The sequence below is a fragment of the Balaenoptera musculus genome, chromosome 2 (genome assembly GCF_009873245.2).
Source record: "Balaenoptera musculus isolate JJ_BM4_2016_0621 chromosome 2, mBalMus1.pri.v3, whole genome shotgun sequence".
Classification (NCBI taxonomy): Eukaryota; Metazoa; Chordata; class Mammalia; order Artiodactyla; family Balaenopteridae; genus Balaenoptera; species Balaenoptera musculus.
In genome coordinates, this window is record NC_045786.1 from 109,314,531 (window position 1) to 109,330,483 (window position 15,953).

General features: G+C 36.2%; 1 protein-coding gene across 3 annotated transcripts in view; it reads left to right on the forward strand.

Moving 5' to 3' along the window:
• The window catches only part of NUBPL (nucleotide binding protein like), a 367,758-nt gene that overhangs the window by 324,175 nt on the left and 27,630 nt on the right, over positions 1-15,953 (forward strand). For all 3 annotated transcript variants that reach the window (XM_036842440.1, XM_036842438.1, XM_036842439.1), the window contains one exon: positions 9,012-9,097. In XM_036842440.1, the coding sequence (XP_036698335.1) occupies positions 9,012-9,097 (86 nt within the window). The remainder of the gene's footprint in view (positions 1-9,011; positions 9,098-15,953) is intronic.

Genomic DNA, 15,953 nt, shown 5'->3' on the forward strand with positions numbered 1-15,953 from the left:
AGGAGCTTTTTTTCTATGTGTAAGTTAAAGAAAGCATTTATTTTTAAAAACATACATTTTATTTCCCTCTTCCTTTGAGAGAAAAATATTTTCATTTTAGAGATTTCTTTATGCTATCTTTTTTCTTGTACTATATATAACATCCTTGTGGTTAGTTGATACCTTTTAGTATTAACTTTTTTTGGTGTCTGGGATAATAGTGTGCATGTGGGCAGTTGTTATTTGGTTACATGCAGGCTCTGTATTAAATTATTGGTGAGAATCACTAGCGTTGTTCCATTGTAAGATAATAGTAAGAAATTCTTTTATTTACTTGCAGGGATATTTAGCAAGGTGTTAAGTACCTCTCTCTTTATCCTTACCTGTGGAACACCTGCCTACCCCATAGACTTATAAGGATCAAATGAGATAATGAATATAAAAGCTCCATCTAAATGTATGGTATTTTTTAGAAACTACTTGAACACTTTAAAAGAGGTTTTTTTTGGGGGGGGTGGATGGTGAAATGTTGTGAATTACAAAGAGCCTTTATATGAACTTTGCATTTCTCCAAGCCATGTTGAGAATGAAATTAAGTGTTTTATACTTGTAAAGAGACATCCTTTTGCAAAATTCATGGAGGCAGACCTGTATAAGCAAAAAGACCTTCTTTCTGAATGCTAATTAGCAACTCTTTGTATGTGTTCGATTTTGTTCCATGGGATAGATGACAAGCTTATTATAAGAAGAAACTTTAAAGAAAAAAAAATCATCCTCTTATTTGTGTTAAAATCGTGTAGCAACAATAGTGATAAATGTGTTGACAGTAGTATTAGTGGCTAATGATTTAAATTTGAGCTTACGTGGACTACTGAATCATTACATACTGCAATTACCTTGTAGTTGTAGTAATTCCTAGAGGGAAAGGAGACAGAATAGAGGGTGGGAAATAACCAGTTACAGTCTTTGGATTTATTCTTGTCTTGTTGAACCTGCCAAGGGAAAAAGCCAGAGTTATCAGTGCTGGTTTTGTTTTGTTATTTTTCTTACTTCTTTTTTTTTTTTTTTTTTTAATTTTTTTTTGAAGTTTGCTGAGTTTTTGCTTGTTGTTTGTTTCACTTGTAAATTAGTTGGTGCCGTATATTGAATTGGGTAGATTCCATTGTTGACTCCCAGGTTTTTGTTTTTTTAATGAATAGTGATGAACTCTTGGGAATTATTGAACACTTAACTGCTCGTCCATAATGGAAGAGGATTAATATTTCTTTGAGGAACATTATAAGTTCCTTGAAATTTTGAAAATATATGCACTATGCTAGTATTTGAATTCTAATAAATGTTGCCTAAAATATTTTTCTTCCTTCCTTTGCTTCAACCAAGATCCTCTGTATGACTATCTGAAGACTATCTTAATTTGACTTTAACTCTTGGAATTAAGAGTATATGCCTCATGAAATCTGTGAAGCATATTTTTGTTTTTTGAGAGACTGGAGAGTTTTAGTAAGTTATTCATATTAAGGTACTATATTAGTCAGGGTCCTGGCTGGAAAGAGATGACACATCTTTAAAGGAATTAACAGAGTGGGTTTAATGAAGGAACTAGTTACCGAGGTGTGGGCAGCATTAAGGAAACCAACAAGAGATGGTGAAGTACCCAGAGACTAGTGACAGTAGGAATTTTTACTGTCTCTCTGCCTGAAGGGGCAGAGAGTGAACTGTGTCAGTGGGACCTGGCGACTGCTGAAACCATGGAGGAGGGGCTGCCTGTTGGGATTTGTGGCCACAGAGGAACAGAGCCAAGGGCAGAACTCCTGCAAGGCAGGGAGGGAGCAGTTGTGTGTGGTACTAATAGTACTAGAGCCTCTTTCTCCTCCCACAGCCTCATGTCCCGCTGGTACCTCCTACTGGCAGATCCTTATTGACAGCCAGAGGGTAAGGAAACTCAGGTGATACAGCCCACAGAGGTCAGCTACCTGGGCACTGATCAGGGCAGAGAATGAAGCAGAGCTTGGGGAAGGTGGAGAGGAAGGAAGTGGAGCACAGCAGGTGGAAAATAACCAGAAGTTTATTTTTTCTTCATGATCTTCATTGTAACTGTGAATTAGTGACTTGCAATAGATGAAATACAAAGCAAAGATTCCTGCCCTCTAAAAGTTTGAAGCTAATACAGATGTCAGTAGTACAGTCAAATTAGTGAAAATCCATGCTATCAGAAAGCAAAATTTTACTGTCATCAAATTAATGAATATTTATATTGGAGATAAACTCTGATGTAAGTATATTTTGTTGCAGTGGGGAGTAATGGATAGAAGAGTTTATTTTGATAGGGTAGAGTTATGAAAAAAGTTCTCCTTCACTTTATTAAGTAAAGATTGATGCAGGAATAAAACTTTTGGAAATGGTTCTTAGAAGGGACAAAGACTGAGCACTCGCAAGGGGAGCAACACGATCCCATCTTGGTCCTCTCTCTTTTTCTTCCAGGGGAGGGCAGAGAAAACAGCCAAGTAGTCCTAGTGTGGGTCCTGTCTTGATTTCTTTTCTATAGGGAGGGAGAAGCTACTGTATATGGCAGAGTAGTCAGACAATATGCTAAATATCCATGGGCTCAAGAGAAGCTGCACTAGCAGACTGGCATTACATTATGAAAATGAGGCGATGCCCTTTCTTCCTGTCTGGACTCTACAGATAGAAGGAAAGCCAGAGGCTTTTCTGCCTCTCATTCACTTAAATGAGATGGGGTGGGAATTTTAAATTAAGCCACCTTAATATTTCAGTCATCATTTAAAGTGAAAGGCATTTATTGCTTGTGAAAGGCAGTGGGCCTTTTGCCACATTAACTGAACTCCTATTCACTCATGATAGATTCTTGAGAAAAAGTGTACAAGTCCACACTAGTATTTTCCCCACCAACAGCAGTTTGCTTGGCCTCAATTATCTCTTTTACAGTAATACTCTTTGCCAATTTGGACAGTAGTTTTTATAACATGAAAACCTACTGGGGTTTGGAGAATCAGAAACTTACTGTTGCCATCGTTAAATAAGTAAATGACCATGGGCCATCTTTGGCTACTTCGGATTTTTGTGCTATTTTTCCCCTACATTTTATAACTTATAATTACCTCAAATTGTAAAGCTTGAAACATGCTTGTACCTAATAGGTGGCAGACTTAAGTCATAGCTTTTCCTGGTATTCAGAGATAGTAAATCTTCATTATGTTTTCAGTTTGTAGTGTGAAACTTTAAAGGAGACAGTCAATTTTGGACTTCTTCCAGGTGTCTTTCCATGCAAATGTTGGGCAGGATTATAATTAATGGATATTTGGCAAAGAATCGCATGATGTGGAAGAGAATTATTGTTTTATCCATCAAATTATAAAAATTCTTTCCAAAATAAATTTGTTTTGTCGTTAGACAAATTGTAGCCAAGGGTTAAAGACTAGGAATTGTATTCCAATGTTTTATCCTTTTCTTAATACAATTTTATTTATTTATTTTTATACAGCAGGTTCTTATTAGTTATCTATTTTATACATATTAGTGGCCAATGTTTTATCTTTAAGGACACTCCTGGTACTCAGTCTGAAACTTCAGTCCTTGTTAGATTGGGAATCAAATTATAAAGCAGATATTGATATAATGCCATTGGTTAATGAACAACAATGTTTCCAATCTAAATTTAAGAAGCAGAGCTCTTGTATTTGGGTCAACATATATTATAGGTAGAAGTTATAGTATGTTAGTTAACAGTTCAAAGGAATAGCCGGAGAATTAACAACTTTTGAACTATGACATGGAAAGACCCAGGATTTTTAAAACTCCCAAATGATTCTTATATAGTCAGCTTTCAGAATCACTTTGTCTAGACCAGCTTATCTGATGTTTGAATTCCTTGATTATCTAGGCTGTGTTTGGATGGGACGCTTCTGATATAGTTCATTCAGTTTTGTCGTTGAAGAATTTCTAGGCATTTTCTTCATAATATGTCTGACAGCTAAAATTCCTTAATATCTTGAAGTTCAATGAATAGTTAATGGCCAATGGGTAGTCAGATTCATATTAGAAACTACTTTTACATCTATTAAACATTTATATGTAGAAAAAGTACAAGTCCCACAGTCTATCATTTAAAAATTCTTGCACTTTGTCATAGATGTTAGAAATTTGATCAGAGTTTGATGTGTAGCTCTGAAGAATGTCTTCACGTCTTAAGTATGACAGTATTTGGAAATGAAGCAAAGCTTTTCCATGTAAAGTCTCAGCCTTTATTTCCTGAAATACACCTGGCTAAATAAAATTAAGGTAATCAGGGTATAGCAGTTCTCCTCTCTGGAGTTTATGTTAGAGAAAGAATATGTATAAAAAGGAATGTGTTTCATTATTAAACAAACAGCCTTTGGTGGTAGCTCACTGTGAGCATGGGCGGGCTGAGCTTTATGGGCATCTAACAGAATTTGAAATACAAAATATTAAATCTAAGAGCCCAACATGAACAGATGCTCACAGAAGAGCAAAAGAGTTCTCTGAGTTGCAGAGAAATACGTGTACAACAAGTAGGCTCCCCTAGGTGTTTACTGATCAACATAATGATGGATTCAAGACTGGAGAGAAGCCAGGATTTTATCTTAACTTTACTGGAAATATCAGAAGTCGGGGGGAGGATGAGAATGAAAGAGAGAGAGAGAGAGCGAAGTGTGAGCATAAGAGAACTGTTTGGTTCCAGCCCAAGCTCTTTAGAATCTCTAGAAGCTTCACCTGTCCCCAGTGGTTCACAGTGAATGTAGTCTGGATCCCCTGGTGAATTCTTTGTTAGCATCATTAAGGTGAGGTGATTGGAAGCCTGTTGACTCCATTATTGAAGAGCCAGTCTTTATCCCTAAACAGCAGATACGCATCCAGATTCCTTTGACAAACTTGAATTCTTAATTAAGTTCCAAAGTGCAAGTGCTCTCTCTCACCAGTGACTTTGAAATACTGTGCTTTCCACTAAGTATTGTGTTTTATAATTCTTTTTGGCAGCAATTGACATAATTTCCTGTAACAAAATTCATTTCTAAAGTGAGCAAAATAATGATTGATCTTTAACTTAATAAAGCATATCCCCTTTGTGACTATAGTCAATTCTCTCTCTCCTCTGCTGGAGTGGAGCATAGAGTGCAAAACAGTGACTCATGAAAGAATTACTTATATTCCCTGTTGAAACACAGTCTGTGGGTACATTTGATGTGACTTTACCTTTTTAATTATGTTTTAGTTAATCTGATACTAATATTAGTGGGCATTCCTTGATATTAAAGCAAATAATGTTTATAATTCAGGAGGTTTGGGAGTTGTAGAAGAGAATGACAGGGGAGAGCTAAAAAATACCAATCTCCTTTATAGTCAGTAAACAATTGTGTTTATGTTAAGCTAGCAGAAAATGATTATTTTCTTTTTCTGCGAGTATCTTTAAATAAATCAAGGAGCATCAGTAGCAGTAAATATTAGAGCACTGTGAACATTAAGAATAGCAGTTGATTTCTTCTTTTAGGTCTTAGTTGACTTTACACTGACATGCTCAAGGACTGTATAGAATTACTCATCCAGGTATAATTATGGGCAGTTTCTGTTGTACATTTTTATTAGGTTCCAGCCCTGAAGTTCTCAATCAAGCCTGGGAATTAGATACAATTTATGCCTTGGAGACTTAGAATGGCATAATTGGGTAATTCCACACTGGTATAATTATGATCAGCCTAACATCTGGAATAATCAGTTTTAAATTCTTAACTACTCTGAACTCTGACCCAAATCCAGATATGCAGTTTTTTCCTCTCAATACTCAAGAGAATTGGCAATTAAGACAATACGCAAAATAATTATTTTTTAGGATGTTTACATATTTGCCAGAATCCAATAGACAACTAACCTCTTACAGTAAATCTCAGCTGATAAAAAGCCTTTACACAGATTACAACTTGGAAAATAACATTTAAACAATATTATTTAATTATTTGGACTTAGACATTTACCCTAGACAATGGATAGAAAATTCTCCATGGGATTATTGAGATGGGTGTTTTATGATACTGTGTTTTTACCCCCAGAAAATAATTCCATTTATTGCAAACTAAACATTCTCTTTATTGCTATTAGCATTCCTTATGGTCAGTAGAGGGAGCACAAGTTTTCTAACAAACCATCACAAACTGAAGTGACCATCATCAGTGATGGTATAAAGGGGAAAATCTAGGCTAGTTCATGTTGGTTCATGTTCCAGGGTCCCTGAGAAAAATTAAAGTTTATTAAGTAGAAAGCCAAGAACTATAGAGATAAACTGTAATATCAGATATGGAGACCATGTTTTAAGTTGAGATATATTAACAAGAAAAAAATCGACATAATTCCTTTAAAATTTAAAAATACGTGTTGTGATGCACAGATTGGCTAATGATTAATTTTACTGGAGGTTTTGTTTGTCTTTTGTTTGCTTTATTTCTTTATAAATTCCAGAGGTCATTTTAGGGGTGTCTGAAATGGTTACTTGTATGATGTACTAAAATTTGGTATAGCAAAAGAGGTGTGATTTATGCATGAGCCAGTTATGTTTTTGTATTTTTTAACAAGGGCTAGAAATTTTTTTCTCAGAAGAGCATTCTAAAGACTGACTGCGTTGTGATTAAGGACTTAGTCATTAGCTAAGAACATATATTTCAGGAAAAAAAAACTTACAGAAGTCTTTTATAAATGTGGCTGGTAGTTCCAATGGAATGTTTACATGTTTTGTGAGCATTTGATGGGACATGGAAGATGATCGTTGTCCTTGTCAAGAAGTTACTATGATAATGTGAGTGGTGCTATTTAGATTACAAAGAGACTCAGGTGGCATAGATGCTTATTTGTGATACTGTGTTAGGGTTAAGTACAGAGGAAACCAAGTCACTTTAATCCCTCTCTCTGGGGTCTTACAGCTATCAAAGTAATGTCACCAAGCATTTTTGTAACAGTTTTACATTCTTTTTTAAAAATGAGACAGCTCTTTAAATTAAATAGGACCAATGGAAATAGGGTCATTTTATAGAGGAGTTAATTGAGATGTATTTAGATTTAGTGAGCTATTCAAGATTATATAGTACATTAGGATAGTCAACAAAACCAGAATCCAGAGCTTTTGACTCCTGGTTCAAGGAGTTACGAACTAAGAGTTCATACAGTTGTAGTCTAGAATGACTTGAAAATATAGGAAAATTATTTAAGCCCTGATCCTTTGTTAAGTGCCTGTTTTGTGCACAGCATTGTGTTATTACTTTTGTTTGATAAAAAATTGAGAAAAATCATAACCATCCATGAAACTATATTGTGCAGTGGTAATACAAAGAGTGGACAAAGGGTGTTTCAAACAAAAAATGTTTATATTATATAAAAGCTAAAGGTACTTTTTAGGGCTAATGCAGTAGAAAACTCCCTGCGTACTAGTATATAGTTATGAGAGAATTTGGAGGAAATAGCCAAGGAGGTTTTGTTTCCATGTGAAGAGAATGGCTCTGAGATTGAGGGTCCATAATTTTTGGAGGAGGTAGTATTTCACACTTGCTTAAATAGGATTACTGAGGCAGTCAGGTTGAACAGGGGTGGTTTTGGAAACTATAGTTAAGAGAGAATGCTAAATCACATAATCAGAGAGCTAGCTGAGACCTTGAAGGCTGTCTGTCCTTGCATTAATTTTACAGCTAAGGAAACTGAGACCTGAGTGATTCTGAGTTATTTGCCCAAGGTTAGTCACACAGGTGGATGGGGGCAGAACTGGAATTAGTTCCCCTCCAAATGCCTGAATATGATAACAGAATCTACAAGTTGGCAAGTTATGGAAATACATTGTTTGTGAAGAGTAGAGTTGAGTACACTTTTGCAGAGAAGTTATTTCCATCAATCTTTAAAAGAGGGAAAAGAGAAATGTTAATTCGTTTTTGTTTTTTTCGGAAGAATAAATCAAAATAGAAGAATGTAGTGATCCATGGAACAAATTGAAAAGTAGGATGAGCTGCCTGATGGCAAATATGAAAATGACCTTGCTAGCAACTTCTAAGACATTTTTATTAATAACAATAATAAAGATAATAAAAATGGTGTTACCAACACAGCTACCATTTATTGAACGTTTACCCTGTGGCATCATGTCAAGTATCTTATGTACATTAGTTCATTAAATTATTGCACCCTGTGACCTAAGTATTACTATGCCATTTTGTAGATGAAGAAACTGAATCTCAAAGAGATTAAGTTATTACCCTAGTCACACCGGTAGTCAGCTATGGAATAAAAATTTGATTTCTGATGCTGTTTGAATTCCAAAGCTAGTGTTTCTGAAACTTGACTAATGAATAGACCCTCCTTCTAAAGGAAAATAATCTGCCCCATGCCCCAAATAGACTTATTTTTATTGTTAGACTACTTTAAGCATAAACAGAAATTCCTTAAACTTATAGCTCTATTATAAGCTCTACTTATAGCCCTATAAGTATAGGGCTATTTCTACTTATAGCCCTATTTCTTCTTATTACCTGCTTCCTGACCCTATCCATTATCACCTTCACTATCCTCTCCCCTAGATTGAATTAGTTACCTTTCCTTTATTCTTGTTTTATAACTCCATAACACCCTAGGCCTACCTTTATTAAAATGCTTAGCACACTGTGTTGAATCCTTAATTTTTGGGTCTCCCCAAGTAGGGTGTTAGGTTCTTGAAAGTGAAGCCTACCTTGTGCATCTTTTACGTAGCACATTGTCTGAAAAGGAGGAAGGTTCTGATGATATAGCTGTGATCTTGAATCACAGGTCAGTTGTAATTTTAGGAATGAGGAGTCAAAAATAGGCAAGAGCAAAGTAGACATTTCCTTGTCTTTCCCATTCATATATGTGAAATTTATACAAATTACCTAAATAGTTAATACAGTAGACTCTTTTAGTGTGTAATCAACATAATTTTGGAAGTAATCTTTCCATAAGGAATTATATGATAGCATCATTTTGCTGTCTTTTTGTTTTCTTTTGGTTAGGAGCTGTGATTGTCTCCACACCCCAGGACATTGCATTGATGGACGCACATAAGGGAGCTGAGATGTTTCGAAAAGTCCACGTGCCTGTAAGCATTTACACCTTCATTGTTGCAAAAATCTGAAACACTTCTAACTGAAAAAGCAAACCATTGAGAAATACAATCCAAATTTTAATTTAGTTCTGTGCAGAAATCTGTATGAACACCCTACTTCATTTTAATGGTTACTCTAAAAACACATATATAGGTGCAAACATGTATGCATGTTATATTAATCAAGGAGAATACTAAAACATCCTTCAGGCATGAATTTTCTGAACAAGTACTACCTTTCTCAACTATTTGTAGCTATCACTGAAGTAAAAATAATAAGAGAATTTTAAGAACTTATTTAGGTAGATACACTTGAACAGATCACTGATGGGAAACAGGTGAAAAAGATAACTTTCTTCCTTCTGTCTTCTACAGTTTAACTCATTTGTAACTCACCATTTTCTTGAAAGTATCTAAGAATTTTGTATACAAAAATGGCAAAAAAATAAAAAATATAAAAATAAGAGAAAGGACAATTAAAATCAGATAGAGTCAGAAGTGAAGTCTGTAAATAACTTGCATGCCATTAGGGGACTTAAATACATGCTAGAAGTATGCCATGAATTTTCCAGCAGCCATGGGGAAAGAAACATAGGACCATTATAAAACTGTCCATTTCCATGAGGTCAAAAAAAGAGCTTGAAGCACTATTTACAATAGCCAATACATGGAAGCAACCTAAATGTCCATCGACAGATGAATGGATAAAGAAGATGTGGTGCATATATGCAGTGGAATATTACTCAGCCATCAAAAAGAATGAAATAATGCCATTTGCGCCTACATGGATGGACCTAGAGATTATCATACTAAGCGAAGTAACTCAGAAAGGGAAAGATAAATACCATATGATATCACTTATATGTGGAATCTAAAGTACAATACACATCAACATATCTATGAAACAAAAACAGACTCAAAGACATAGAGAACAGACTCGTGGTTGCCAAGGGGGTGGGGGGGGTAGGGGAGGGAAGGAACAGGTGTTTGGGATTAGCAGATACAAACTATTATATACAGGATGGATAAACAACAAGGTCATACTGTATAGGACAGGGAACTATATTCAATATCCTGTGATAAACCATAATGGAAAAGAATATGAACAAGAATATATATATATGTATATGTATGTATGTATAACTGAGTCACTTTGCTGTATAGAGGAAATTAACACAACATTGTAAATCAACTATACTTCAATAAAATTTTTTTTAAAAAACTTGATGCTCAAGAGAAGCAGAGGTGAGAGAAGAGAGGCATAACTCTCTAGGTCCTCAGAAATAACAGAAACCCTGTATGTAATGAACACATTTTTGTCACCTTTGTAACCATAAATAGAGGGTTCTTCCTCCTAGTGTGCCTCATCAAAATCAAGTGGACTTGTGCTAGAGAGTGGTTAAGAACAAGCATTTCAGTAAGAAGCCAACGTGATGCTTCCATCTCTATGGCTCCTAGTGGCCTTGCTTAATTTCAGGGTTAGATTTTTGAGCTTATAGAGCAGAGCTTTTTGTTTTTATTTTTATTTTCCATGATGGTTTATTACAGGATATTGAGTATAGTTCCCTGTGCTATACAGTAGGACCTTGTTGTTTATCCACTCTATATATAATAATTTGCATCTGCTAACCCCAAACTCCCAGTCCAAACCACACCCCCACAATCGCAAGTCTGTTCTCTATGTCTGTGAGTCTGTTTCTGTTTCACAGATAAGTTCATTTGTGTCATACTTTAGATTCCACATATAGGTGATATTATATAGCATTTGTCTTTCTCTTTCTGACTTATTTTACTTAGTATGATAATCTCTAGGTCCATCCATGTAGGTGCAAATGGCATTATTTCATTCTTTTTGATGGCTGAGTAATATTCAATTGTATATATATACCACATCGTCTTTATCCATTCATCTGTCAATGGACATTTAGGTTGTTTCCATGTCTTGGCTATTGTAAATAGTGCTGCTATGAACGTTGGGGTGTGTGTATTTTTTGAATTACAGTTTTGTCCAGATATATGGCCAGGAGTAGGATTGCTGGATCATATGGCAACTCTATTTTTAGTTTTTGAGGAACCTTCATACTGTTCTCCATAGTGGCTGCACCAACTTACATTCCCACCAACAGTATAGGAGAGTTCCTTTTTCTCCACACCCTCTCCAGCATTTGTTATATGAAGACTTTTTAATGATGGGCATTCTGTGATGGTATCTCTTTGTTAGTTTTGATTTGCATTTCTCTAATAATTAACAATGTTGAGCATCTTTTCATGTGCCTCTTGGCCGTCTGTATGTCTTCTTTGGAGAAATGTCTATTTAGGTCTTCTGCCCATTTTTTGATTGGGTTGTTTGTTTTTTTGCTGTTGAGTTGTATGAGCTGTTTGTATATTTTGGAAATTAAGCCCTTGTCGGTTGTATCATGTGCAAATATTTTCTCCCAGTCCATAGGTTGTCTTTTCATTTTGTTTATGGTTTCCTTTGCTGTGCAAAAGCTTGTAAGTTTGATTAGGTCCCATTTGTTTATTTTTCCTTTTATTTCTTTTGCCTTAGGAGACTGACCTAAGAAAACATTGCTACAGTTTATGTCAGAGAATGTTTTACCTATGTTCTGTTCTAGGAGTTTTATGGTGTGATGTCTTATATTTGTCTTTAAGCCATTTTGAGTTCATTTTTGTATATGGTGTGAGGGTGTGTTTTAACTTCGTTGATTTACGTGTAGTTGTCCAGCTTTCCCAACACCATTTGCTGACTAGACTGTCATTGTACATTCTTGCTTCCTTTGTGGAAGATTAATTGACTCTAGATGTGTGATTTTATTTCTGGGCTCTCTATTCTGTTCCATTGATCCGTATGTCTGTTTTTGTGCCTAGAGCAGAGCTTTTTAGACTGTAGCCAGGGATTAGCTTCAGAGGGTCTCATGATTCTCTCTCCTTCCCCATCCCCACCAAATTGTACGCTTTGTGTTTGTTTTGGTATGGAGAGAATTCTTCAATGAGAGCATGATGCAGTATAAGAACCAATGATGTATTAGAATGAATAGACTCTCAGGGAAGCTTTTGTAAATGTTTTTATCTCAGGGGAGCTTCTGAAAAGCATAAAATTGTAGAGTAGTGGAGTTGAGGTTATCCTCTTCAACAAGTACCTGTTCTCCCTTGCCAGTTAGTGCAGACCTGTACACAGTTAGTAAGCCATGGAGCTCTGGATGGATCAACATGCCCCTATGAAAATTGAGGGCCCTGGTAAAGATGATGCCTGTGTGCTCACCTCCTAAGTGATCTGAGGGTATTCTCACTAGCAGAGTTGGAAAATGTTTGAGGGCCTGATTTTGTATGAGGATAAATGAGTGATAAAAACCCCCCATGGTGTTCTATGTTTGAAGTTTAGCTTGGAAAAATTTTAAAGCAATGGTAACCAAATGCCCATTTCAGATAGAAAACTGTCTCAATGAAGCACTTAGTTGAACAGTATTATTTCCTATTATGCCCTCCAAGATAAACTAGATGCAAGTAATGCCTACTCAGATAACTAAATAAGATTACTTATATGAGACTTTAAACTATAAATCAGCAAAAAGTTAGAGAGAGCTATCCACCAAAAATTATGAGAACAAATAATTCATAATCCTTCTTACTGCCACTTCAAGGTCAGAATAATAGCCATTCTATCAGCATTTAAGTGAATGCTTAGCTTCTCATTCTGTAAGATGAGGGTGGAGGCCTGTGTCCAGCTCACTCTAAAGCATCATGAAATCCTTGAGAGGAACGTTTTTAAAAGAGCAGAAGCCAGACTTTTGTTAGGTGGATGCTACTGAAGGATAAAAGTTGAGGCTGTCAGCAAGGAAGTATTGTGAGGAAGTATTCCAGGTGAAGGATCTTGGGCTGCATAAGGCTCATAGGACTAGTGCAGGATTAGTTATGGAGTAAAGGAGCTGTTTGTGATCTGAAAGTGGATGTCGGAGTGTAAGTCTGCAGAGTCGGAGCAGCCCTGGGTCACGACAAGGTACAGGATATGGTTGCTCATGGGTGTGCGGGGCTGAAGAGGAGTGGAAATGAAAGTCATTGGAAATGCATACTCCCTCTATTATTTTTTGACTCTTCCTATATCTTTATTATAGCCCTCGTTTTTCACCCGTTTTAGTTATTTGCCTTCTAAACAGCAAAAATTTGAAAAAAGAGGTAGAATGTCTTAATCATCTCTTAACCTGCAGAGCAAGACAGGTGCTCAGTAATCTTTGCAAGTGAATGAGTGAGAACTTTCCAGCAGAGAGCTCTGTAAGCAGTTGGAGGACAGCCACTGTATAGCTGCATTGTAAAAGGAATCCCGGCTTCCAGTAGGGTGTGGATTTGATGACCTCTGAGATCCTTCTGGCACTCGGAGTCTGAAATTAGAAAGTGTTCCATAAATGCAAAGGAGAAATGTTATGCCTTGTGTATACCACTTTATTTCATTTTCTTCCTGGGTTTTAGTCTTGCTCTCTGTTTTTTCCCCTTTTGAAGTGCATTAGTTACCATGGAAACAATGATGTCTTTGGAATTCATTGGTATGGTCAGAGTTTATTAATGTCTACAAGAACATTTTGAAGTTAATTTAAATAATTTCTTAAAACTCGAGGCTGAGATAGGGAAAGGAGAAGAAGAGATGACTATTAAATTCTCTTTTCTCTGCCTGAAATGATATCAACTCTGCCAAATCCTTGATTATCTCAGTATTTGTAGGTAGACTTTTTTTAAAAATAATAAGAATTTTTCAATCTTACACATTTTTAATGGTGACTACTTAATGTGCTGTGTCATTCTCATCCATTTTTTTTTAAACGTTTTTATTGGAGTATATTGCTTTACAGTGTTGTGTTAGTTTCTGCTGTATAACAAAGTGAATCAGCTATACGTATACATATATCCCCGTATACCCTCCCTCTTGAGTCTCCCTCCCACACTTCCTATCCCACCCCTCTAGGTGGTCACGAAGCACCGAGCTGATCTCCCTGTGCTATGCGGCTGCTTCCCACTAGCTATCTATTTTACATTTGGTCGTATATATAAGTCCATGCCACTCTCTCACTTCGTCCCAACTTACCCTTCCCCCTCCCCGTGTCCTCAAGTCCATTCTCTCCATCTGCATCTTTATTCCTGTCCTGCCCCTAGGTTCTTCAGAACCTTTTTTTTTTTTTTAGATTCCATATATATGTGTTAGCATACGGTATTTGTTTTTCTCTTTCTTTTTTTTTTTTTTTTTTAAACATCTTTATTGAAGTATAATTGCCTTACAATGGTGTGTTACCTTCTGCTTTATAACAAAGTTAATCAGTTATACATATACAATATGTTCCCATATCTCTTCCCTCCTGCATCTCCCTCCCTCCCACCCTCCCCATCCCACCCCTCTAGGTGGTCACAAAGCACCGAGCTGATCTCCCTGTGCTATGCGGCTGCTTCCCACCAGCTATCTATTTTACATTTGGTAGTGTACATATGTCCATGACACTCTCTCACCCTGTCACATCTCACCCCACCCCCTCCCCATATCCTCAAGTCCATTCTCTAGTAGGTCTGTGTCTTTATTCCCGTCTTGCCACTAGGTTCTTCATGGCCTTTTTTTTTCCTTAGATTCCGTATATATGTGTTAGCATACTGTATTTGTTTTTCTCTTTCTGACTTACTTCACTCTGTATGACAGACTCTAACTCCATCCACCTCATTACAAATACCTCCATTTCATTTCTTTTTATGGCTGAGTAATATTCCATTGTATATATGTGCCACATCTTCTTTATCCATTCATCTGTTGGTGGACACTTAGGTTGCTTCCATGTTCTGGCTATTGTAAATAGTGCTGCAATGAACATTGTAGTACATGACTCTTTTTGAATTGTGGTTTTCTCAGGGTATATGCCCAGCAGGGGATTGCTGGGTCATATGGTAGTTCTATTTTTAGTTTTTTAAGGACCCTCCATACTGTTCTCCATAGTGGCTGTATCAATTTACATTCCCACCAACAGTGCAAGAGGGTTCCCTTTTCCCCATACCCTCTCCAGCATTTATTGTTTGTAGATTTTTTTGATGCTGGCCATTCTGACCAGTGTGAGGGTGATACCTCATTGTAGTTTTGATTTGAATTTCTCTATTGATTAGTGATGTTGAGCATCCTTTTATGTGTTTGTTGGCAATCTGTATATCTTCTTTGGAGAAATGTCTATTTAGGTCTTCTAAATCCATTTTTGGATTGGGTTGTTTGTTTTTCTGATACTGAGCTGCATGAGCTGCTTGTAAATTTTGGAGATTAATCCTTTGTCAGTTGCTTCATTTGCAAATATTTTCTCCCATTCTGAGGGTTGTCTTTTCATCTTGTTTATCTCATCCATTTTTGTTGCCTTCTTTTATAAGGGAAAACCAGGCACCTCAATTTGGAGCCCTTCCTCTACCATTTGAACTTTTAGAGTCACAGGGATTTCACTATCCAGCCCTTTCTTCTTAGGTAATCTCCTTTCCAGCTCCTGAAAAGTATATTCAAGTATACTCTCTTATTCTTTCTGTACATAAGGGATCACTTAGTTAATATTAATTCAATAAATAGCTATTAGTTTATTCTACAAATATATATTTACTTATATTGAGTGCCTTCTATAAGCAAAGTACTATGGTAAGCTCCATTGGTGATTTAAAAAAAGGTGAGGATGAAGCCTTTTTCTTTAAGTATGTTATCATCTTGTAGACTAACTCCATTATGGTGCAGGGGCCCTAAATTCTGAGGGACATGAGAACACTTTTCTCTGGACTATCAAGGAAAGTTTTCATGGAAAAGCCATGTTTTTTGTTTGTTTGTTTGTTTGTTTTTAATGTCCCTGTAATTTTG